General features: G+C 38.3%; 5 protein-coding genes across 6 annotated transcripts; 1 reads left to right on the plus strand and 4 right to left on the minus strand.

The window, feature by feature from the left end:
• Positions 1 to 1,963: 1,963 nt before the first annotated feature.
• Positions 1,964 to 2,642, minus strand: LOC103874314 (probable 6-phosphogluconolactonase 5). The gene is made up of 2 exons (XM_033273560.1): positions 2,622 to 2,642; positions 1,964 to 2,449 (listed from the first exon to the last, which is right to left on the minus strand). Exons 1-2 carry the CDS (start codon positions 2,640 to 2,642, stop codon positions 1,964 to 1,966), a joined length of 507 nt encoding a protein of 168 aa, XP_033129451.1.
• A 192-nt stretch (positions 2,643 to 2,834) lies between these two features.
• Positions 2,835 to 8,665, minus strand: LOC103874313. The gene is made up of 4 exons (XM_018659634.1): positions 8,498 to 8,665; positions 7,214 to 8,419; positions 3,942 to 6,524; positions 2,835 to 3,824 (listed from the first exon to the last, which is right to left on the minus strand). Exons 1-4 carry the CDS (start codon positions 8,663 to 8,665, stop codon positions 2,835 to 2,837), a joined length of 4,947 nt encoding a protein of 1,648 aa, XP_018515150.1.
• A 2,822-nt stretch (positions 8,666 to 11,487) lies between these two features.
• LOC103874315 (CDPK-related kinase 4) lies at positions 11,488 to 16,651 on the minus strand. 2 transcript variants are annotated; one of them, XM_009152725.3, is made up of 11 exons: positions 15,376 to 16,651; positions 15,160 to 15,290; positions 13,856 to 13,897; positions 13,665 to 13,773; positions 13,515 to 13,593; positions 13,140 to 13,436; positions 12,917 to 13,026; positions 12,692 to 12,796; positions 12,339 to 12,401; positions 11,935 to 12,102; positions 11,488 to 11,828 (listed from the first exon to the last, which is right to left on the minus strand). In XM_009152725.3, the coding sequence occupies exons 1-11, from the start codon at positions 15,883 to 15,885 to the stop codon at positions 11,691 to 11,693; spliced, it is 1,752 nt and encodes a 583-aa protein (XP_009150973.1). In that variant the 5' UTR covers positions 15,886 to 16,651; the 3' UTR covers positions 11,488 to 11,690. The 2 variants fall into 2 exon arrangements, with proteins under 2 accessions (XP_009150973.1, XP_033128430.1); XM_033272539.1 differs by lacking the exon at positions 13,856 to 13,897.
• Positions 16,652 to 18,721: 2,070 nt separating this feature from the next.
• Positions 18,722 to 22,440, minus strand: LOC103874316 (polyadenylate-binding protein-interacting protein 13). Its single transcript, XM_033272540.1, has 11 exons — positions 21,785 to 22,440; positions 21,346 to 21,714; positions 21,018 to 21,125; positions 20,879 to 20,923; positions 20,712 to 20,784; positions 20,520 to 20,632; positions 20,352 to 20,411; positions 20,165 to 20,212; positions 20,015 to 20,083; positions 19,538 to 19,599; positions 18,722 to 19,038 (listed from the first exon to the last, which is right to left on the minus strand). The coding sequence occupies exons 2-11, from the start codon at positions 21,694 to 21,696 to the stop codon at positions 18,987 to 18,989; spliced, it is 981 nt and encodes a 326-aa protein (XP_033128431.1). The 5' UTR covers positions 21,697 to 21,714; positions 21,785 to 22,440; the 3' UTR covers positions 18,722 to 18,986.
• Positions 22,441 to 22,467: 27 nt separating this feature from the next.
• Positions 22,468 to 23,600, plus strand: LOC103874317. The gene is made up of 2 exons (XM_018659462.2): positions 22,468 to 22,597; positions 22,634 to 23,600. Exon 2 carries the CDS (start codon positions 22,661 to 22,663, stop codon positions 23,537 to 23,539), a length of 879 nt encoding a protein of 292 aa, XP_018514978.1. The 5' UTR covers positions 22,468 to 22,597; positions 22,634 to 22,660; the 3' UTR covers positions 23,540 to 23,600.
• Positions 23,601 to 23,669: the final 69 nt, after the last annotated feature.

Genomic DNA, 23,669 nt, shown 5'->3' on the forward strand with positions numbered 1-23,669 from the left:
GAAACAACCATAATTTTGAAACATAAAAAATAAAAGAACACCACGCGGTTGCGCAGCTCTAGTTAAAGCTTCTTTAGTTACACTCAAAAGGGTTTATATTTTGTAGTTTGTTTATTTAATTCGGGATTTATATTTCGTACATTAGGAAACTTTTTTTTTGCAAAAGATTAGGAAACTATTTAGTAATTGTTTTCTTCATTTCATTTTCCCAGAGGACTTTGATTTTAGGTTTTTATAATAGAGATGCAGCTTGGTTGTAAGACTCATCTAAGCTAGATAACTTGAAGGGTTTAGCTGTATTAAATCAGTGATCAGCATACTGGATATATGTTCACAAATCAAAGACAATGCTATAGCTATAGCTTTATCTATCTTATTAAAACTCAAGTACAAAATTGGAGTGTTTGGAGACTTGAATAGGACTTTTAAAAATTTGGAGTGTTTGGAAACATGGATTGCAGTCTTTAAAAAAAAAAATATTTTTGTTTGAAAACAAGGATAGTAGTATTAAGAAAAAAAGTAATGGGCTTATGTTTTTTTAAAAAATTGAAAGTTATCTAGGCCACTTTTAAAATATACCAAAATGGGTCAATCTAATTCCCTAAAATTTTTTTTTCTAAACTAACCATAAAACAAAATTTAAACTTTATATACATATTTCAAATCAAAATAATAATTCAAATTTGATTTATATCAAAAATTGATTCAAAAATATACATATATTCAAAAATGGATTTTTACTAAACTATTTTTCAATAACCATTATAAAAAAATATTGTCAATATATATAAGAAAAATATAATACAAAGCCCAATTTGAAATACCAACTCAAATTATGGTTTTCATATTTCATATTAAGTTTTAAAAATATAATATATGTAATTATTTATATGATGGTATGTATAAAATACTATTAATTATATGATTACTTATATGGTGGTACATATAAAATACGATTAATTATATGATGATAAAATACGATATATAATAATGACTAGGGATGGGCTTTTGGATACCCATACGGGTTTAGTTCTGATCGGTTTGTATTTTGGGTTTTCGGGGTCAAAGATTTCAGCCTTATTAGAATGTTTCTAAATTTTGGTTTGAGTTCGATTTGGATCTTTGCGGGTTTTGTTTGGGTTTGGATAACTAATTTAAATTATTTTTAAAGTCTTAAATCCTTATATATTTTAAATTTCTCAAAATGTATAAATAAAATAATATATTACGTATAAATTTGAATAACATATGTCATAATACTTAAGCTTAACATATCAATTGGCTTGATTTAAAATTTTGGATACGAAATCAATAATTATTTTAAGTATTTTTGGTGATTTGAGTATACTTTAACTATTTCAGATATTTACTTTTGACTATCTATATATATTTTCAAGTATTTAAACCAATTTAAAAGTATCATTTTTGATGTTTTATATACGTTAAATCTAAAAATAATTAATATATATAAGTATATAAATCTATTTTTAGATAAATTCGGATACCCAAATACTTCGGTTCGGATCAGATTCGGTTCTCTAAATAACAAAATTTTGAATAATTAGAATATTTAATCAATTTATGTTTGGGTTTGGTACTATATCTTTGGATCGGTATCGGTTATGTTCCTCGGATTCATTTTTCCAAATCCTAATAATTACATGAAAAATAAATATCAACATATTTTTCAAAATATATACCCGCGCGCCTGCGCGGGTCAAAATCTAGTTTATTATTATTATAGCACAACATCACAGACTCAAACAAGTTACACAACTAGAGAGAAACAACAAATCGGCGTTTCGATAGATTTGGTACATAACATATGTACGCAAAATGCATTATTATTAGCCGGTTATTCAACACAAATGCATGCAAACAGCAACAGCTCGATCGGTCCACAAAGCAGCAAAGAGAGATTATTATTCATATAAAGGACACCAATATGAAGGTGTTTGACTCTCTAAAGCTTCGAGGCAGCTGCTTGGTCGAGGTACCACATTTCTTCGACTTGAGCAGTAAGATTAGCAGCAGGTAAGGCGAGATTGTTGTTCTTAAAGATCTCAGCAATGGAACGTGGACATTGCTCTGTGTGGTCGTCGCAAACGGCCATGAGATTGTACAAAGCCGAGTTGATGACCGGTAAAGTGAATGTGATTCTTTTTCGTGGCGGTTTTGGAGAGTCGGTGATGTAAGTGACCCATTTGTCAATCACATGGATCTGAGGATGTCCAGGAAAGAGAGACGCCATGTGGCCATCAGGACCCATCCCTAGAAGCTGGAGATCGAACTGAGGATATTGATACTTGCCATATGTACATAGTGGAAGTATGTTTTGCTTCACCAGTTTCCTCAAGCACTCCTCGTAGAGCATCGCGCAGTTCTCCGCGTCACCATCAGCTGCATAGTGTTTGTCGATAGCGTAGATGTTCTCATTTGGAATCCCAACCTAAATTAAGTTTACCCAAAAAATAAAATCTCTCTAGTATATATAACCAAAAAAAACGATTTGCGTTTTTTTACATGGTCATCAGTTGATATGCATAATGAAATAATATATACCACTTGTTATGTGATACGTGATAACAAATCGAAGATATTAATAACAACAATAATAAAACCTTGGAGAGAAACCCATCCATGGCGAGTTTGTAGTTGCTGTCTGGATCTTCATATGAACAAACCCTCTCGTCCACCCAAAAGACGTGCCACTTTGACCATTCGACACTATCTATGTAAGGAGGTTCCAACAACTTGCTGCAACATTTGATTAATTAAAGCATCATATATATTTTTTTTTTTTGATCAACCAAACATTTCATTAAAATGAGAATCTAAGAGTTCGAGGCATGCAAAGCAGATTTAGCCAGAGCATCCGCAGCAGAAATAAAGATCCTAGGGACATAGGTAAACACAATAGTAGAGAAGGATGAAGATAGATTTTCGATATCCAAGTTGATTCCGTAGAGTTCCACCAGATGTTGATTCGAATTTAGCGCTTTGATGAGCACCTGATTATCTGATTTGAGGCAGATATTGGGTAGATGAAGAGCTTTGGCTTGTAGCAGGGCTTCTCGCACAGCTAGAGCTTCAGCCATCAAGGGGGATGCAACGAACCGTTCTGTTGAGACGCCTTGTCTTGTTTCTTCCGGGCGTAAGGTCTGGATGATCCAGCCACAGCCTGCGCGTCTATCTTGTGCTCTCCAAGCCGCGTCCGTATACAGAGGTGCATATTCAGTCGATGTATAGCCGTTGTGGTTGTGTTGTGTACATGTTTCGTTGACCTTAAGGGGTTGTGCCTGCTGCCACTCACGTGCTAGTCTTAGGGCGTTGGAGGTGATATCTTCTGGGCTAAGATTGCGGTTCTCGAAGACCAGTTGATTTCTTGCGGTCCAAATGCACCAGCAAACCCAAGAGAAGATGTTAACATAGACGCCCGTAGGTGGAAGACAAACCAGGGAAGACGATGATTCTAGCGTGGTAGCGAAGGTAACCGTTGCTCGAAGGTCGAGCGGTCTCGTGGTTGGGAGATTGTTCCAAACTCTCTTAGCGTAGCGGCAATGCAGGAATAGGTGGTCCGCAGATTCAGGTTCACCGCACCGTGCACACGTTACTGGATGCGTCAAAATTCCTCTTCTTTGCAGAGCCACGCCCAAAGGTAGAGCATCTTGGAAAACCTTCCAGAGGAAAACTTGGATTTTTGGAGCCGTTTTAACAGCCCAAATGCTCTTGATCCAGTTGAAGTTCTGAAGGCGATCAGGAAGTTGATGGTTCTGCATATCCTCCTCAGCCTCTTGGTGTTTGACCGCTTCGAAGTACCCCGACTTTGTGGAGTAAGTTCCAGATACATTGAGTGACTAGAAAAACTTATCTTCAGCTCCAAAACGGCTTGGTCTCATGCAGAAGATATTGTCTGCGTATGAGGGTAGTAGACTACGAACCTTCGGTTGGTTCCAATCATTAGTTCCCCGGAGGAGAAGGTCAGAGACATACATATCGAGTTCATCTTCCCTTGCTGGTCCTATAGGCCTGACGAGCTCACCAGTCTTAATCCATGCATCCTTCCAGATTCTAGTGGTGTTTCCATCTCCTATCGCTTTGCCGACGCTCGGTGCTAGTAGGTCTCTTCCATGCAGGATACCACGCCAACCATGGGAGCAAGCTGCCGATTCCTTAACTGTGAGGAAGGAGGCTTTGTGATAATACTTCCCTCTTAACACCCGAGAGAGAAGACACTCCGGTTTTGTAAGTACTCGCCAAGATTGCTTAGCTAGAAGGGCTTTGTTGAAAAGCTGAATGTCCCGAAAACCCAACCCTCCTAGTTTCTTCGGTTTTGCCCTTTTAGTCCAAGATGTCCAGCACATCTTTCTCTTATTATCATTCCCATCCCACCAAAACCGCGTTAACACAGACTGGATCCTCTTACACAGGCTCATGGGTAACTCAAAGCAAGACATGGCATGTGTTGGAGATGCTGACAAGACCGCCTTCAGCATAGTCAACTTGCCCGCACTTGACAAGAACCGGGTTGACCAGCCGCTCGCCTGTTGTCTAATCCTATCAACAATCGACGAGAATAAGTCCCTTTTCCGCCGGCCAAAGTGCTCGGGTAGACCAAGATACTTTCCCACTCCTCCTTCTCTTGCAATACCAAGGTGAGATTTGACTCTAGCTCGAGTCTCCTGGGTTGTTTTTGCCGAGAAGGTAATGGATGATTTGTTTGTGTTGATCGTTTGCCCGGAGGCCGCTTTGTACTTCTGTAAGATCAGGTGGAGGGTGTTGCAGCTCTTCTCATCAGATTGCATAAAAAACATTGTGTCGTCCGCAAATAAGAGGTGGTTTATACGAGGGGCTCCTCTAGCAACTCTAATCCCAGACAACAGCCCTGCTTCTTGTCCTCTCTTACACAGTCTTGATAAGACTTCACTGCAGAGTATGAAGAGGTAGGGTGAGAGCGGATCGCCTTGTCTGATCCCCCTTGAAGGAACCACTGATCCCTGGACCGAGTCGTTCACCAAGTACGAGTAAGAGACCGTCCGTATGTAGGTCATAATTCTCGAAACCCAGATGCTATGGAATCCTAGTCGTTCCAAAACAAGCTGAATGAAGTCCCATTCAAGCCGATCATAGGCTTTACTCATGTCTGTCTTTACTGCCATAGAGCACCTTTTCACAGCATTGGAAGTCTTGAGATAATGTAGAGTCTCATGTGTAATGAGCACATTGTCCGAGATCGCTCGTCCTGGTACAAACGCAGACTGAGTTTCCGAGATAATCCCATGTAGAATCGGCTTAAGTCGTAGAGTGAGGATCTTCGAGATCAGATTATAAACCACGTTACATAGAGCGATGGGTCTGTACTCTGAAACCAGCTTCGGACTCTGAACTTTCGGTATGAGTCTCACATGAGTCTCATTAATGTGCGCTGAGAGTGAACCATTCCTGAAGAAGTCTTGTGTTTCCTTGGCGATGATAGGCCCAACCGTTGCCCAATTTGATTGAAAGAAGCAAGCTGAGAACCCATCGGGCCCGGGCGCTTTATCCGGATGGATCGAGAACATAGCAATTCGTATCTCCTCGAGTGATGGTATTTTGATCAGTCCTTCATTAGTCTCCTCTGAGATGCACGGGCGTAGCGCTTGTTCAACTACTGCTGCTGGTTCAAAGCGAGAAATTGATGTATCATTCGAAGTAAATATAGTTTGGAAGTAAGAAGTTATCTCCTGAACTATATGTGACTCCTCATACAAGGCAACACCAGCATCATTCTCTAAGACAGTAATGCGATTCCTGGCTCTTTTCCCTTTGCAGATTGCATGAAAATAACCTGAGTTTCTATCTCCAGCTGCCAGCCACATTAGTCGACTTCTTTGCCTCCAAAACTCTTCTTCATCATTATATGCTTTGAGTAGCTCGAGATTGAGGCTAGAGATAAGGGTATCATCTCCTGCCGTATCGGACATAGCAGTCTCGATGTCAGCCTTCAGTCTCTCAATAATCATTTTGCTGTTTGCGAACTGTCGCTTGCTCCATGTAGAGATAGTCTGTCGACATCTTGAGAGTCGACTTTCCACCGACAGGTGTGGGATGGCCTCCCATGTTTCTGTAATCAGTCGTTTGATTTCAGGGATGTTGCTGAGGCGTCTATCGTATCGAAAAAGCCTGCCTACTTTTTTCTTAGTCGGATCAATGTAGGTGACGATGGGCCTATGATCAGAACCCTCAAACTCCAAGTAGTGGCATCTCCCCGAGGGGAAAAGATCAGACCACGAGCTATTAGCCATGGCTCTGTCCATCCTACAATGAATCAAGTGATTGTGTCTCTTTCCCCTCCAAGAGAGGAAGTTCCCAGAATGCTTCAAGTCAAATAAGTCTCCATTAGAAAAGAAGGTACGGAAGGTGGAGAAAGAACCCTCAGCTCGAACAGGTCCACCACTCTTCTCGGAGTTATCGATGATTTCATTGAAATCACCAGTGAATAGCCACGGAGTGTCTCTGTTTGCGGAGATAGCGGCAATGTGATTCTAAAAGGCTTGACGATGAGGGATCTCAGGTTCTCCGTAGATGAAAGTAGTGTGGAAGGAAACTCCTTTGGAGGTGATCAGCGTATCAATATAATTCTGCGATGAAGATAGGATCTGGATGTCAATCTCGGGTCTCCAGAAGAGGGCAAGCCCTCCACTGCCTGGCCTAGTGGGGGGGGTAACAGGAAGTGCTTCTCCGAAGCCAGAAAGTCCAGTTCCTTGATGACAAAAGAATCAGCATTCTTTGTTTCGGAAAGGAAAATTATGTCGGGTGAGATCTTCTTCTGGATCTCCCTTAATCGTTGGACTGTTATGGGATTCCCCAAACCACAACAGTTCCAACTTAGTGTCGCTAAGGAAGAGGAGGCGACCGCCTGGGAAAATCCCGTGGCTGACGAGAGCTCGCCGGAAACACCTGAGTTGGAGGGCGAGATGAAGTTGTGTTGCTGCCTGCCTTCCTACTTGCTGCATTGCCATTTTTCCTTGTCGTTCTGCTCGAGCTATTTGCTGGTGAGGCAGCGACAGCTGCTAGGTTACGTTTTCTGGAGCTTGAGCCCTTAAAAACTTTGGGGCTTATGCGCAATTCTCTCTGCTTTGGAGGTCTTCCTCGTCTTTTGGTTTGGTGCGCTTGCTGTGTCGCCTCAATGGGGGGGGTTAGTACTAGTATGGTCTGTCTCAGATTCCTCTACCGGTGCCTCTGCTGCTCTAGCTGCAAGGTAAGCTTGTTGCGCTGCTTGTTCAGCTTCCACAATAGATGCAGCTGTCGATTCCATGAGGCCTTGAACTTCCCCGTTAAGGACTCTTTGTCTCCTTGCAGCACTCTCAACGGGGTCCGCCACGTTGGTGTATTGGTAAGTGACCTCCCTCAGCTCTTCCATGACTTCTTCAGTTGATCGTGGTGGTGGGGGTAGGGGAGCTTGAGGTGGGGGGAAATCTTCTTTGTCTAAGTTCCTTTCCAGTGGGGGTCTACTCTGGTCCGGTCCAGAGTCTTTCTTACTACTCTCAGCCGTATGTTGCGGCATAATCTGCCACTGCTGCTTAAGAGGAGACTTGCATTTCTGGTTCAAGTGTCCTTCGGGTAGCTCAATAGGGGATCTGTGGCTCTGGTTCAAATGTCCTCGGGATGGCTCTGTTCTACGAGTAGAATATTGGGGGGATGTCTCAGATACTTCAATCCGGTGAGTAGGCCTCCTTATCTGATGAGGACATTCAGTAGTCTCTCGGTCCAAGGCTGGGGTGATCTTGTTCCTGAGGGGTAGAGCTCTGGATTGATAAATAGTTGCTCGCTCTCCGAAAGGATTTCCATGTCGGTCCACCCGTTGATGGAAAGCTGTTGCTTCTCTTTGGTAACGTGGGGGAGGAGGTGATCTCTCCATGCGTTGATGCTGAGAGTATTGGTGCTTCGCAGGCTGGTGTGTTCTTTGAGGGCCGTCGGCAGAGTAGATCGAGTTCTCTTTCTTCAAGTTGTCATTTGCCTCTGAAGGCAGCTTCTCCGTGCAGTTGCGTTCGAGATGTGAGAGTTTCAGGCAGTTCGTGCAGAAGTTTTCTAGTTTCTCATACTCCAACGCTATGATACATTCTTCTCCAGCAGAGAACTCAAGTACTGATTCTTGAGGCAGTGGTTTTAATCCATCCATCATTACTCGGACCCGAGCTGTAGTTTTTGTGAGGATGTAGTCTTCTAATTCTCCCAGCTCCTGACCAATGTCTCGTATGGTCTTCTCGTCCCAAAAGTGGAGCGGAATGCCTTTTAGGCTTATCCAAAAAGGAATCTGAGAGGGGAAGGATGGCGAGATAATAGGCTCCCATTGCTGTAGGATGATCATCCAGTGACCATATTGATATGGTCGGTTAGCCAGTACAGTACGCATGTCCCTTTCATCTTGGAATCTGATCTGGAAGCAGTCATTCCCCAAGTCAGCTCCATGGGCTTTTCCCACCAGGTTTCACTTCCTTGTAAGGTAAGGAAGTACTTGCGCTATATTCTGCTCCCTGCGGTTTGTGACCCTTCCTATGAGGGTGAGCGCATTCTCGCTGATGAGTCTACTGGTGTCAAGGTCAGATGTTCGGATTCTGATCCTCGGTCGGTTCTGTTCAGAGACTTTACCTTTACCTTTCTCTTCAGTGTTGTATCTTCTCATTGTTGAGTAGTATCAGAAGGAAATAAAGGGATGATTGCTTGTCACGTTTAGAAAAAAGGCCGTTACTTCTGAGATTGTAAGCAAACGGAGAGTAGAGAGTCTTTGCAGGGAGCGGTCTGAGGAGAAATAGAGGGTGTTGTCGTCGTATGTAGAGGTAGATTATCTGATCTGAGTGGCAGTCTGCGGTGAAGTAAAGGAGGAAGTCGACGTCGGAAGAGGGTAGTCTAGCCTAGAGGAGTACTTGTCGACTCTAGCTCAGTTTTCAAGTAGAGGTTTCGCAGTTGATAGATGTGAGGTCTTCGTTAGTATGGCAGTAGGGAGAAAGAATGGTCCTGTCTAAGGCAGATCCATCGTCGGAGAAAGCTCCGGCCATCGTTAGCTTTGGGAGCAAAACCCTACTTTATTACCCAGTGGATACTCGCTCAAAGAGGGAACAATTCAAACGAGGAAACGTGACAGAGCTGGTCGGGACAGTGACAAAAGCTAGAAAACTGAAAGAAACCAGTGGGTAATAGGGAGTGGAACCGGAAAGACAACTAGCAAAAGCCATCCTCAAAACTCGTGCCTGGGAGCGAAACCTCTCTCTAAAAAACTCTAGCAAAAGCCATCCTTTAATTAATTAAAGCATCATATAATATTATCTGATTTTTCTTAAAGAAACAAATTTAAAAGGAGACTGAAATGGGGAGGGATTTGTAGACCAGAGCCAATCGATGAGGCCACCGCCGGAGAGAACAACGGTGAAATATCATTTCTCCTTGCAGAACTTGGCCGAGAGATTAGCAGTGTACTTAGCCAACGCTACCGACAATTCATCCTTGCTCGGAAACACCTCCCTCTTCCTCTGCGTAGTTCCTGCCATTTTTGCCTTTAAGAAGAATGTGTTTGTGTATGTTGTTAAGGGGTTGGGGTTTCATGCTTTTATAGAGATCGAGTAGTGCTGCTCGTGAGTTTTGAGTTAGTTAGGAGAAAAACGTGACTTTTTATTTTTGGACTTATTGTCGTTCTCACTTTTTGTTTTGTTTTCTTTACTTATATACGCTTCTGCAATAGAATATGCCCTCACAACAATTTCTCAAATCATATACTGAATTATGTTTTTGCTTCAATATTTACCAAAAATGGAAATCAACATTGAATGGGAATAATCCAATATTACAATTTTTCCAATAAAAAATACCTAGAAAAATCGTTCATATATCTCTTACAGATTACATGTCAGTTTTGTATTATATCAGCTTAGTCATTTTGTGTAACAGTTTGTACGGGTAGGAAAGAGCAATCGAGAATACTTCTGTTTTTCTCGTAGGTGAGAGCTGGCTCTTAACCAGGGCCGGCTCAACACTGTTAGGGGCCCTAGGGCAAAAAAAAAAAATTTTACTCTCTTAAATTTATATAGAGATAATATTTAAAATATTTTTAAAATTTAATCAATAATATTTTATATATTTTGTAATAAAAATAAAACTATATACATATCAAATAATTTTGGGCCCTTTTCAATTTTATTTATTGTATTTATAATTTTTTTTATATATAAAAATATAAATTTATAAAAAATTGGGCCCCTTATTTATCATTACACGGAGGGACACGGGCTCGGACCCGGGGCGGTCGCACCGCTTGTCCCCCCTTGTAAGCCGGCCCTGCTCTTAACTTCACTCATTTATGTTATTATCTTGTAGTTATCCGACTTTCTCACCGTTTGTCATCTTGTATAGCAGCTATACGGTAGCGGTCTGTACGGGGCTAAAAAATCCAGTCGAAACTACTTTAGTTTTGTTTTTGTAGGTGAGAGCTGGCTCTCAACATCACTCATTTATGTGACTATATATCTTGCATCTATCCGATTTCGTTGCGAAAGATTTTTCAAGGCATTCAAGCTTAGTCTTGAATTTGCTATTATCTTCTTTCGAAGAATTATCTTATTTAACTTTCTTTGCTTATGTTGTTTATATTTCTAATCAAAGAAGATGTCATATTCCCTCCTTTGTTGTAACCGAATAAATTAAGTTGTTTTTAGAAAAATGTCTATAAGAAAATAAAAGAACGAGTTTTGTCCTCCTCAAAATTCTTTAACGATCAAGTCCCCCATCTTTATGAAAGGAGAAGTGGTGGCTACGTTATGGACCTGGTCGAGAAGGGATTCTGATGCCAGTCTGAGATAAATGGAAAGAAGATAATATTAACTGTTCTCTATCATGTCATGTGTTTTATGAAAGAGCCAATACTGGAATTTGGGGCTATTGACAATTTGATTAAAAAATAAATAATTTTTAATATATACATATATATATATATATAAATATTGAAAATATTTGAGAGCTCTAGGCTAATGTTTATCTTGCATATACCTTGTTGTACATTTAGTATGGGTGGTCTAGGTTCTTCCTCTAATCATATGCCCAACCATTTCACAAATGTCATTTTTGCTGTCCTGTTTCTCTCTCACATGTTAAACGAGCATAACTTACTCCGTTATTATACCTGCCAAAGAAAGTGGTTACTATGTAAACTACAATCTACAGAGTAATTCACGAGTAGACGTATTCAAAGTTCTGACCACAAACTTAAATTCTATTACCATACTTTCTTCATGCAGAATACCATACTTTCTTCATGCAGAATATGTTCTCTACCAAACTCCGGATTGTTGTTTACTTGGTGACCCTCAGTTTAACATCTTAGTGGATAAAAAGAACATGTTAGATATGTGTTAGTCACTAGATCATGTGTAATGGTTAGGTGACAGAAAGTCACTTCCGGTTAATTACTTTCTGAATACCACTTAACCGATGATGCTAACCAAACTGAAAGCCGAAAATAAAACCAAAATCAACACCTCACCAGTTTCCTTCTATAATATATAGTTTGTTATGCTTTTTTCAAGGTTTGGTTCCTGTAAACAAAAATGCTCAAAAAAACATTTACAAAGAAATCCCCTAGCTTCCACTTCCACTATAAAGGTTTGGATATTTCTCAAGACTTGATTTACACGTTATAAGGCTTTTGACATGACGATGTGTCACCTAGGTCTTGAGCTCGAGCTACGTACGGTCACTCCATGCAATAACTTAGCGTAGCCCAAGAAACTCAGCTTTCCATCCGAACTCCTGATCCAATCCTTGAGCAGATGATATGTATTTGGTGCCAGGCCCATCGCCTGCTTTAAATCACGACCCAAATCATTAAATATATGTTTTTAAATCTTACAAAAGAGATGGTGGTGTTTAAGCAACTCTCATACAATGTTGAATTTAGGACCATACCGCGCCTAGTTCTTGGACGGATATGATTCGATTCCCTTCCTGTTCGAAGTGCTCAAATGCTGAAGTTACAATCTGTTCCCATTCTTCAAGAGCCTCCAGTTGGTAAACGCTGACCCCAGCCGCACAGAACTCTTCAAAGTCCAGTTTCTTTTGCGCCAATGGTTGCATCTTCATAGAAAACAAAATAAAGAAAATTGCATAATTAGATTCATTAGAGTATGAGAATCAGCAAAGAAACATCAACATCAATGATAATGGTGATGAAGAAATGTTAAATAAAGGCTCTCATTTCTGAATGTTAAGATAACCATTAGTTCATGTTATCCGCAATCATTTTTTTCCATCAACCACCCATAAACTTCAATATTCAAAGATAAAACATATATTAACCAGAGATGTGTTACCGTGTTTAAAATGTCAGGAAGCCTTGATTCCATCATCGCATCAGTAGCATATCTTGTTAACGCCTGCAGTTACACTCAAATGATTTATTTATTTGATAAGTATTAGTTTTTTTCTTCTAAATCAGGATTCCAAGTTCTTGCATTAGTAGCTATTTTCTTCATTTCCTTGATTCCATCAGTACCATATCTTGAATTTTAGATTTTAATGCATATAGAGATGCAGCTTTGGTTGTAAGACTAATCCAAGCTAGGGAGAGGGTTGAACGGTTTACAGATTTTCCATCAAGGATATAGATTCACAAATCAAAGAACGAGTAAAAAAGCTATAGCTAAATCAGGAAAGCCACACTGACCGAAGTGAAGCTGTTAAGAGATAGGCCTCCATCTTTAGGGTCCAGGAGCATAAACTGTGCCTTAAGAAACACAAGCTCATCTTCGGGTATAGCTTTGGAGAGAGCCTATTGAAAGATTAACAAGTGAAAAAAAAGAAGAAGATCAAGATAAGAAATAGCCAGCCATAAGAAAGATAAGATCAATTCACTTGATATTAATAATATGACAGCGTATCAAGAAAGTACCTTAAGAGCCGATCGTCTGAAATGCGAGGCACGAATATAGGACTTGACCAACCTATAGATCGAGAAATCGAGAAGCAAGCCAGGGTTTTCATCACGTAGCCACGGATGAGCTGCAAACACATATCATATAAATATCAAAGAAACCCTAGTTAACTTGTAATACTTAATGCCCATAATATTCTTGTTTCCATGTCAAGATCAATGTCTATATTCTTGAACTAACCTAAGGCTTGAGCAGCTGTCATTCGTTTCCTATGGTCCTTGTTGAGAAGCCTTTTCACGAAGTCTTTACCAGTATGAGATATTGAAGGCCAAGGCATATCTTGAAAATTAGGGTTGGCTCTAATCACGCAGCGGAAAACCGCAGATTCAGTCCTTCCATGGAAAGGTCTGCTTCCACAGAGTAGTATGTAACTTATGACACCAATGCTCCACATATCTGCTTCGGTGCTGTAAGACCTATGGAGTACTTCAGGTGCGACATAGAATGCACTTCCCACAATATCATTGAGACGCTGGTCTGCAATATTTACAACATTTTTTTTAACTCACAGACTAACTATATGCAGAATCATGTAACAAAGAAATAGATTATTACCGTATCTAATGAAATCAGACAAGCCAAAATCTATGACCTTGAGGATTGCATCCTCGTTTCTGCTGGTAAAGAGAAAATTCTGGATACACACATTTAAGCAAACCATAAGTAGCTAAGAGACAAAAGCTTACAGAGGCAGAGACTGTGTACCTCCGGCTTGAGATCACGGTGGACAACACCTTGGAGGTGAAAAAATGCAGTTGCAGACAAAATCTGTACAAGAATACGTTTGGCATCCACTTCAGTGTATCGACCACCTCTGCAAGTAAAGGCAATAATACAAATTTTTGAATCCATAACCAATGCAGTAAGACTAAGACACGTGTACTCTGAGATTTTACCTAGCTAAAATTCTATCCAATAGCTCTCCACCTTCGCACAATCTGGTGAAAAGATTGAATATATATATATATATGGGACCACATATATATATATCAGATTATTAGCAATGAAAGTGACATAACTTGTAATGTTTCAGAGCATCTCCAAATAACTCTATTTTGAAGTTTTCAAAACTCTATATTTGAAGTTTAAAGTGAACTTATCCAAAATCAAAATTTCAAACTCAACTTCAAAATTATTTATATTTTATAATATGGTATTTATATTTGTCATAACTAATTTGAATTAATAAAACTTTTGTAAATAACTAGCACATATATAAACATATTACAACAATATTAATTAATAAAATATTCTACTAAATATAAAAATTTAAATAAAAATAACTTAATTAATATTAAACTTCAAACAAAATAACATATTATTTCATAAAATGATTTTCGTAATGCATATATGATATATTAGTGTATTTCGAAGTAAAAAGCAACTCTCCTCATTTTTTACTTTGTAGGTTACGAGCTAAAAGTTGTTGAAATCTGGTAATATAGATACTTGTAAATACATTAGATCGGAACAAGAAAGTAAAAGAGAAACATAAAATATTGTTAAAAGACTAATTTCTTTTTGATGATATTAATATTCATGAATATATTAATACTCATTTCTTACAACAACACAAATTTTTTGTGTAACTGATGATCGTTGTTGATGTCTTTTTGATGAAAAAGAAAGAATTGTACGAAAAAAACATCAAAAGCAACAACAACGACAATCATCAATTACACAAAAAATTTGGACAATATTTGAAAATTTGAAGGTTCCGGATCAACTCACATGGCTATTAGTGTTGTTGTAATATTTAAATTTGTGTAATAGTTATGTCTTCATGTAATTTTTTTAAATCTTTTTGTTAATTTTTTGTATATTAATGTTGGTTATATTTAGCTTAAAATATTTTAAATCTTATTTTAAAATTTTATTTAATTTTATGTGTAAAATTTAAAATCTGTAAACAAAATTTAAAATCTTTATGATATATAATTTTTTTTAAGGATTAAAACAATAAACGAGAAATATTTATGAATCATAAAGATATGTGTGATTATAGGGATCAAAGTGCAAATAAAATATGAAACTTCAAATTTGAAGTTTTGAGCAGTGAAATTTCGAATATAGAATTTCACTTCTCAAAACTTCAAATTTAAAGTTTTGAAATTTCTTTTTGAAAAAAAAAAAAATTTTGAAGTTATAAAGTATCTTTCGGAGATGTAGATGATTTTAGATAAGAACGTAACAGACTTACTCCATAACAACAAAGACGTAATCATCGTCCTCGTATGCATCGTAGAACTTAACCATATGCCTATGTCCAGATAAAGCCTTCAGCAGTTTCACTTCTCTCCGCACATCTTCGATCGATAGAGCCGATGTCATCTGCACGACCAAAAAAAACACATCAAACGACATAGTGATTATGCAATGAACAGTGACAAAAAAAAAGTCTCTAGAGACTGCAGACCTTAGCTTTGGCTATGATCTTAACGGCCACCGTTTGTCCTTTCATCTTCCCTTTCTTGGCCTTAGCCCAGCAAGTATGACCGAAATGCCCTCGCCCCACCTCCTTCCCCAGCTCGTACTTCCCTTCGAAGTTCTTCCCGAACCCGAAGTTCTTGTCCAGCAGCCTCTCTCCCCCGCCGCTGCTCTCTCCTCCTCCTCTGACGTCCACGTCCTCCGGGATCGGCTGCGGCGCAGCGGCTCTCCGCCGTCTCAGAGCCGCCATGATCGGTTTGGCGGGCGACGGCGGCGGAAACGGCCATTTGAACTTTCTTCCCGGAGTTCTCGCCGGCGACGGAGATACTCCCGCCGGCAACGGGCTTTGAAACGGGCTAATGTTGTAGGAGTTGACCTCGGAGGCGAGAGGAGACTGAGGAGCGGAAGCATGGCGGTGATTTTGGGGCGGTTGATCGGGAGCCTCGGGGATCTCGTCGTGCTCGACGGCGGAGATGTTCCGGCTGTAGCAGTGGCCCATGGCCGTTGGATGTGGACGTTCAAATTGACTGATCGGTCAGAGTCAGAGCATCGGACGGTCAGGAGTCGAAGTTGTACAGTGTTTTTATTTATTTTATTATTTTAAAAAATGAAGGAAGAGAGCTCTGAAGAAAGATTTAAAAGAAGGGAAAGGAGAAGGCGCTTCTTGTGGTTTTTGATAAAACGACACAAAGTTGAAAACAATGACCACTCCAACAACCTTCAGCGCCTACTGTCATTAATCTCTCTTTTAATTGTTTCTTAATAATTTTCTCATTTAATGTCTTTTTTATGGGTCATGCATTACATGTTACATATATTTTTTTTACCCTTTTTGTTCTGATATGTTTTCAAATTTCAACTATAACAACTATATTCAATTCAGAATGACTTGCATTACTAAAATCAGTTGTATATTTTGTAATACATTCTTATTCTTAAGATGTATTACTTAAGGAATAACTTGTTTCTTATTTTTGAGTTTAAATCCATTATTATTCTTCTGATGTAAAGTTAAGTTATGTTATAAGGAAAGTTGATTTGAAATATTTAGATACTTTTATTTCCTTGTCAAAAGATTTTTAAAATCTATATAAATGGTATGGAATCTACATATATTTAGTATTTAAAATATTTTAGTGAATATATTCATTTAAATAATTGTACTTGATGGTTAGTTATTCTGACATTAATTAAAAAGTAAGAATTAATTCAATTATTTTGTACAAATGACATAATGCCAAGTGTCGTTAGGACTGGGAAAATAAACCGAACCCGATCCGATAAAAATGAATCTGAACCGATCCGAACCCGACATAAATACCAAATGGATCTTGTTTTATGGTATTTCGGATTATGAGTATTATTTGAACCGAACCCGAACATAAATGGATATTCGATAGAACCCGAAACATTCAAAATCCCAAAAAGAACTTGTACACAAACATGATCTTAATTTCTAATATGTATTCAAAATACACTAAAATATTATTCCTAACGTTTTTCATTTCATGAGAACTTGGTTTTTCATTTTATGCTTTCATTTATTGAGTTTTCTTTCTATTAGTAACTATGTTTACCTTTCGTTTGATTTTGAATGATTACGTTTGATGTTTTTCTTATTTTTGAATTGATTTTTCTTATGTTTTGGTTACAAAATAGGTATAAATCAAGTACTTTTTAAACCGAATAACCAATTGGTTATAAAGTAGGCATAAATCAAGTACTTTTAAACCAAAGAACTGATTGGGACCCGAATCCAAAAGTACATTCTCTGAAGATTTACTAACCCTGACCCGAACCCAATAGAACCCAAACCAGTTCCGAACTTTTATATAATCCTAATGGAGCTGATTTTGATAAACCCGAAAAACCGAAACCCGATTGAAAAAATCAAAACCCGATTGGGACCCCGAATGCCCATGCCTAAGTGTCGCCATATGTTGCTTTGATACTACTGCTATTTATTAGTTTAAACTTGAATCATGGTGAATATCTCATTTGTTCATCAGATAGTTGTGTCATTTATCCATCAAATTGTTGAATCATGGTGTATTTGTTGGGTATTGGTTTAGCATCTTAAGTATAAACCGGTTTAAACTGCCTTGATACACATTGGTAAGCAGGTTTAAATTTCAACATCTTACCGGTCAGGTCCAGACTCCAGAGCAATAATGTTGATGTATGTATATATAATAGTAATATATTAGTAGCAAATGGTTGCCGGTCAAATTACGAAAAATGTCGATAACGATGCAGGCAAGACGTTATGGTCGTCGGTTCAATTGGTTAACCTTAAACAAGTGGCTAAGTAATAATTAACCAGAAACATACAGAGTTTGCTACCTTCATATTACAACACTCGTCTCTTAACCATAGGCATTCCGGTTTGATCTTTACTTGGGTATGGCTCAGTAATCTGGTTGTCAATGAGCTTGCATGTGCCGCAAGTAATATTTTCACGTGGCGCATGCTCTTTGAGCGCGTAACTTGTCTTATAAGTTTCCCAACTATATTGACCGATGAGCCGACAACGGTCTGATAAGTTGACATTTGTTGTTCCGAGTTTCCACTTGAGCTTTTCAACGTTTGAATACGTTATTTTCTACATAACAGGTTAATGTCTCAATCTGAAACATAAAATCTATGCTTTTAGGAGTATAATTTTATACTTTATAATTACAAACACAACCTTAATTAAAGTCAACTAAAACTTTCATATGTAATGTGCCTAATTTTACTTTTGGTTTCGTACTTGGTGTGTAGTTTTGCGTGCTCAATTCAAACAAACCAGTTTAATTCAGTCAACTCAATCTACTAGTCTGATCTATAATTTAATTTGATTAAATGGTATTCTTGTAATTTTATTCGAAAAGAATCTTTAAACATCAACCAAAAGATCTAACACGTAAAATGCATCATAATTGTGGAAAGGAGTGACTGAAATCTTCACAACACCAACCAACACTTTTGATTTTAACAATTAAAAAGATAGGATTTTCTAATTTATAAAAGCATGATATATACTTTAATTTGATTGAAATGGTTTTAGAATCAATAAAGCTACCTAAGCAAAGAGAAAACACACAGAATCTGTAAATTACTAGACCAAAAGAATCTAACAAGTAAAGTGCATCACAATTATGGAAAAGAGCGTCTGAAATTATCAAAACACCAACCAACATTTTTGGTTTTTTAACAACTAAAAATTATATAGGATCTCCCATATAATTATCAATTCAAAGAAAAAGTAGCGCAAAACTAATTAACCAAGAAACTAATTTTTTTTTCACAAAGCATATAGACTCACCTAAAATCTAACGGAAAAACACCAACGATCAGTGAAACGATTTGACATGTATCCAACATGTATCATTTTAAATGTTCCATAAAGATAACCAAAGGGAGGTTTCCAACAACAAAAACAATAGAAGGAGAAAGTCTAGCTTAAAGTTTTACTGAGGGATCTAAAAAGACCTGCCAAGTAAAGAAACAAGAGAATGTTTATACGAACAGAAAACGACTTAAGTATTATCTTAAAATGAGTTTTGTTCTCTCTTTCTCTTCTTGACCTGATCTCTGTGATCGGGCTGTGATTAAACTCTAGTTTAAATCATTGGGGTGTGGCCTTACTGGCGTCTTCGACGGGCTTACCCTTCACATATAGAAAAAAATGAGAAAAATATTAGTCTCACTGTGCTCAGTTTTTACTATGTCTTCTTTAACTTTAAAGAACACCACATAATATCAACCTAAACATATTAAAAAAATAATAGTTGAAACACACAAATGGGTTAATAAGATTTCTAACAAATGTGTTCTCTTTGGAAATAACCATGCATATATCCCCAAACAGAATCAAAAGAAAAACAAAACAAAGTGTGTTCTCTGTCATGTATGAATCTTTGTTTCTCACATGAAATATCATCAGAACACTAGATGACCAAAGGCAGAATACAAATCAACAATCATGCATTTACTGAGCAAGGCACAAGAGATAATTCGAGAAGATGTGTTATAAAATGTATATCATATTATTAATATCTACAACTAGCATGCAACATTGATTCTGCATCCAGCAACTGAATGAGCTCATTGTAAAAGAATGGCTACAGTAATGAACAAGAAAAATAAAAATGTTGTAATTAACCTACCTTACACGGAGCCCGCCCAAGACAACACCGGTGCAATTAAGAGCAGAGATTGCACTTTCCGCCTGCAACACACAAAAATAATCATTGAGCATTATAAAGTTGATTAGGGTCCAACTTGCCTCATCAGGCCAAAGAAAAACTCAGTACATAGTGGATTATGCACATTATTGCAGGGTGTAGACGATATTATTAATAAGACATGTAGTCCAAAAATGAGCACGATTTCAAATTAAAGGATCCATCACGTATGTAAAATGAATACAAAGATGAAACTTTTATAAAGTGAAGTATCTTAAACTGATTTAAGCAAACTTCAGTGTCGAGTTCATGCAGTTACCAACATTATCTTTTGTTTGCAAGTCAAGTAATTAAGAAAAATTGATCAAAATATATATACTTTGCACATGAAATTAGAAATTTCGAAAAGTCTTTTATCACATGAAGTAACTTATCAGGAAACAGGCAAGAGGAACTCACCAGAGTAAATTCAATAAAAGCAATGCGGGTTTGGTGATGATAGTCTCCAAGAAGCCTCAAATGTTGAATCTACAAAAGATCATGGCCAAAATGAAAAAAAAAACATCATATAGTATAAACAATTGGCCATAGTCAAAACCAAATATGTACCTCCCCACAGGCTGTTCTAAAGAAATCTTTCAGTTCCCTTTGTGTGACCTGAATCAAACAAAAAAACGAAAAATAAGATGAACAGATTCTCCACTGTTTGATTAGTCTGATGCAAACAAGTACTCAACGTAATAGAGGTTTTGCCAAATAACATCATAGGTGATTAGGAAATGAAAATCAAGATTACCTCCTTGTCAATATTAGTACAGTAAACAGTCTTCACACATTTCTCGCGCTCTTCCTCAGACTTGAAGAAACAAAGTATCATTACACAAATTCAGTGATCTATAGATTTCTAATTGGCATTAATCTGAAATGATACTAACGGCTAAGATTATACTATAACTCAACTTACCCTTGGGAGGAACGTTGGGTTAACAGGTGCAATAGCTGTTTTGGAGGGAAGAACCTTAATAGGATGAGAACCAAACAGAGTACCCGATATTGTTAAAGCAGACCTAGCTCCCTCTGAGAAATTACTTCACTGATTAGTAAACACAAGAAGAATATTTCAAGTGGTGAGACAGTTGAAAGTAGAAGTAACTACCTTCATCAGTGAACTCAATGAAGGCAAAACGAAGAATAGAGTTACTGTCACCGCAGATACGACAATCAACAATCTTTGATTTGAACACAAAGATGGACAAGAAAACGTATGAGACTTTTGAGTTTAAAGATTATAAAACAATGTGGTTGAAAGATTATTTTAAGTACCTGACCAAAAGAAAGAAAGAGACGGGCAAGTTGCTCCTCAGTAGCCTACAAAAAGATAGATAAAGAGGGCACTTTGGTTATTTGTATTGGATTACTTCTGGGAAAGCAAGTTCTTGAGACATAAAATCTCTTTTCAGACCTGTTGATCAATGTCTGAGACATATACAGTTCTCCTGATTACATCTGTATTCTGAGCCAAGCTTGTTTCTCTGCTCGTCCATCCTTTCCCTTGGCCAAAGTTCCCTCTCTGTATTAAAACATGGAAGTGTGACAAAACATTTCAGATTTTCTTATAGCTTAATCAAAACTTTTGAGTAATTAACCCTTTTTCTTAAACTAAAAATGTAAAAACCAAAAAAAGAGTCATAAGCATTTTGGTCAAACATTGAGAAGGCATTGCATGAAACATAACAAATCCAACATATATATAGGCCATAACACAGAGATGATATATATATTTTACATACCCTTGTATCAAAATGGCCATTCTCCACAGCAGGAATAGTTTGCATCATTGCGATATTACTCACAAACCCAGAGTGGGCTTGAGCAAGTGAATGTGGAACATATTCCTTAGCCATCGGATTCAACTTAGAAAACTTAACATCCAAATGACTTATCTCACTCTTCAGAGTCCCTTCACTGTTCTGGTCCTTTGTTGGGTTTGATGTCTCAACAGAGGAATTGAATTCAGGGCTCTTCTGATCATCAGAACATGGCGGCGTCGTATCAGCTTCTAAGACGTTGTTTTTGTCTTGACTCTGACCAGAAGAGTCCATTTTCATCACATCAGCATTTTCCGGGACAGCCATGATCATTCACTCAAAAAGATGAATCTGTGGATAGTAAAATAAATATCAAATAACAATCAGAATGAGGAAAAAAAGAGAACATAATAATACAAACCAGTTTTTGCATCAATCAGTGGAATCCAAACGATCACGGAGCAAGAATGTCTTGGAGAGCAAATTTTTTATAAGAATGATCTGGAGAAAAGTTTGAACAGTAAGCTCTTTTGGTTAAAAATTAAAACATATTTTCAAGTCAAGAAAAATATACAAACACAATTAATTTTCATTAATTACTTTTGTCATTTGTCAACATCAAAATTATTCATTGTTCTTGCTATTCGTATATCACATTTTTATTACTAATAAAAGTTAATATTACTTTCCTTAACAAGATTCTAATAATTTCTCTCTTTGAATTACTTCTTTTTCTCTTGGCAAGAAATTTCACTCTTTTTATTTCTTTTGGCAACAAATTTAAACCTTCTCCTATACACAAAGATGGCAATGGAATTATATGCATGGGTGGTTTACACAAAATTAATTATGTAATGTTCTAGATTTCTAGTTTTCTTTTAGTCAAAAACATTTTTAATTTCGTTAAGTTTGCATGGATTTATTCTCTCTAATCATAAAATTTCATAACACAAGCATCGACTAATCATTAGTCCCTGCAGGTTTCAGAGTATATAGAGGAGAACATAGAAGTTCATAAGGCAATTAAGAGCTTGACCTGGTCTTGTTTTAGTTTTTCTTCAAAACGACGGTAAGAAGGTGACCAATGAGTCAATGACCATCATCATAAGGTCCATTGTGAAATTAAAGAGAATCTAGTTTAATTCGAATAGTATAATCATTTTACAATCCCATCCTCATATTTATTTCTCTGGTCGTAGAAAATCTATAATAAACCAATAAATTGGGTAAATAGTATCACGCACACGATTGAATATTGATAGAGTTCGACTGTTCGAGGGACATTTTGGTCATTGGCATGTTCATTGGCCCATCTCCGCCTCATACACCTCTCGTAAACCGCCGTAACAACCACCGTCCTCGCACCGCAACCGTCTCCTCCGCCCTTCCCGATCTATTTCTGGCGGCGGTCTCTCTCCTCTTCCTCTGGCCATCTCCAAAACCTCTCCTCTCCCTACCTCCCAACAGATTCTCCTTCCCTCTAACTCCTCGCCGCCGATCCACCGCCATGTCCCGTCGGTCTCCCCCCTCTCCTCCTCCTCAGCGCTTCGCCAATCCTCAATCTCTCTCCGATTGGCTCGAACCGCGCTTACCTCCCGATTCCTTCGCCGCGTGGGGAGTCAAACCGGGGACCAAGAACGTCCACAACCTCTGGCTCGAGCTCTCCGACGGCGAGAGCTCCATAACCGACTCCACGCCTCCGGTGCGCGCCGTGAACGTCGTCACGGTCCGCGTGATCGGGAAAAACGGGAAAATCCTCGTGGAAGGTCGCCAGGAGCTTTCCGACGGGAGCGTCCGCGAGAGGTTTCGTCCTCTCTCGGAGAAGATGAAGCCAGACGAAACGCCCGATGAAGCCGTCTTTCGCGCGGTTAGAGAAGAGCTCGGGTCTATCTTCGATGGTGGGGAAGACGACGTCGTAGGGAGGGTTAAGATTCTTCCGGGGAGTTACAGTAGGAGAGTGGAGGAGAAGAACTCGATGTCGTATCCGGGGCTGCCCGCGCGTTACGCGCTTCACTCGGTGGATGCGACGGTGGAGGGGCTGCCGGAGGAAGATTTCTGCACGGAGGAGAATGAGTGTGATGGAGAGTCGGTGGAGGAGACGCGAGCCGCGGGGAAAGCTGTGACTGTGAAGCGGCATCACTGGAAATGGTTTAGTCCCGGTTCGGTTCGAGCTTAAAAACTTTAAAAACAGCTTTCACTGTTCTATAAAGGTTGAATTTTTAAGTGATTCATCAGTCACATGAATGATCAAGAGCCATGTAGAGAGAGATACATCAGTTACATATACACATTTTTATAATATATAT

Source organism: Brassica rapa, chromosome A06 (genome assembly GCF_000309985.2).
Source record: "Brassica rapa cultivar Chiifu-401-42 chromosome A06, CAAS_Brap_v3.01, whole genome shotgun sequence".
NCBI lineage: Eukaryota > Viridiplantae > Streptophyta > Magnoliopsida > Brassicales > Brassicaceae > Brassica > Brassica rapa.

Coding starts and splice junctions, on each gene's coding strand:
- LOC103874313 (XM_018659634.1), bottom strand. CDS start 8,665: ATGAGAAGATACAACACTGAAGAGAAAGGTAAAGGTAAAGTCTCTGAA. Junction 8,420..8,497: donor GGGAGCAGAATATAGCGCAA/GTACTTCCTTAC, acceptor GACTGCTTCCAG/ATCAGATTCCAAGATGAAAG. Junction 6,525..7,213: donor CTAGAGCAGCAGAGGCACCG/GTAGAGGAATCT, acceptor CAAGCCTTTTAG/AATCACATTGCCGCTATCTC.
- LOC103874316 (XM_033272540.1), bottom strand. CDS start 21,696: ATGATCATGGCTGTCCCGGAAAATGCTGATGTGATGAAAATGGACTCT. Junction 20,924..21,017: donor TCTCAGACATTGATCAACAG/GTCTGAAAAGAG, acceptor ATCTTTTTGTAG/GCTACTGAGGAGCAACTTGC. Junction 20,213..20,351: donor GTACTAATATTGACAAGGAG/GTAATCTTGATT, acceptor TGTTTGATTCAG/GTCACACAAAGGGAACTGAA.
- LOC103874314 (XM_033273560.1), bottom strand. CDS start 2,642: ATGGATGGGTTTCTCTCCAAG. Junction 2,450..2,621: donor TGGATGGGTTTCTCTCCAAG/GTTTTATTATTG, acceptor AACTTAATTTAG/GTTGGGATTCCAAATGAGAA.
- LOC103874317 (XM_018659462.2), top strand. CDS start 22,661: ATGTTCATTGGCCCATCTCCGCCTCATACACCTCTCGTAAACCGCCGT.
- LOC103874315 (XM_009152725.3), bottom strand. CDS start 15,885: ATGGGCCACTGCTACAGCCGGAACATCTCCGCCGTCGAGCACGACGAG. Junction 13,594..13,664: donor ACCGTGATCTCAAGCCGGAG/GTACACAGTCTC, acceptor GTGTGTATCCAG/AATTTTCTCTTTACCAGCAG. Junction 12,402..12,691: donor CTCTTAACAGCTTCACTTCG/GTCAGTGTGGCT, acceptor GTGTAACTGCAG/GCGTTAACAAGATATGCTAC.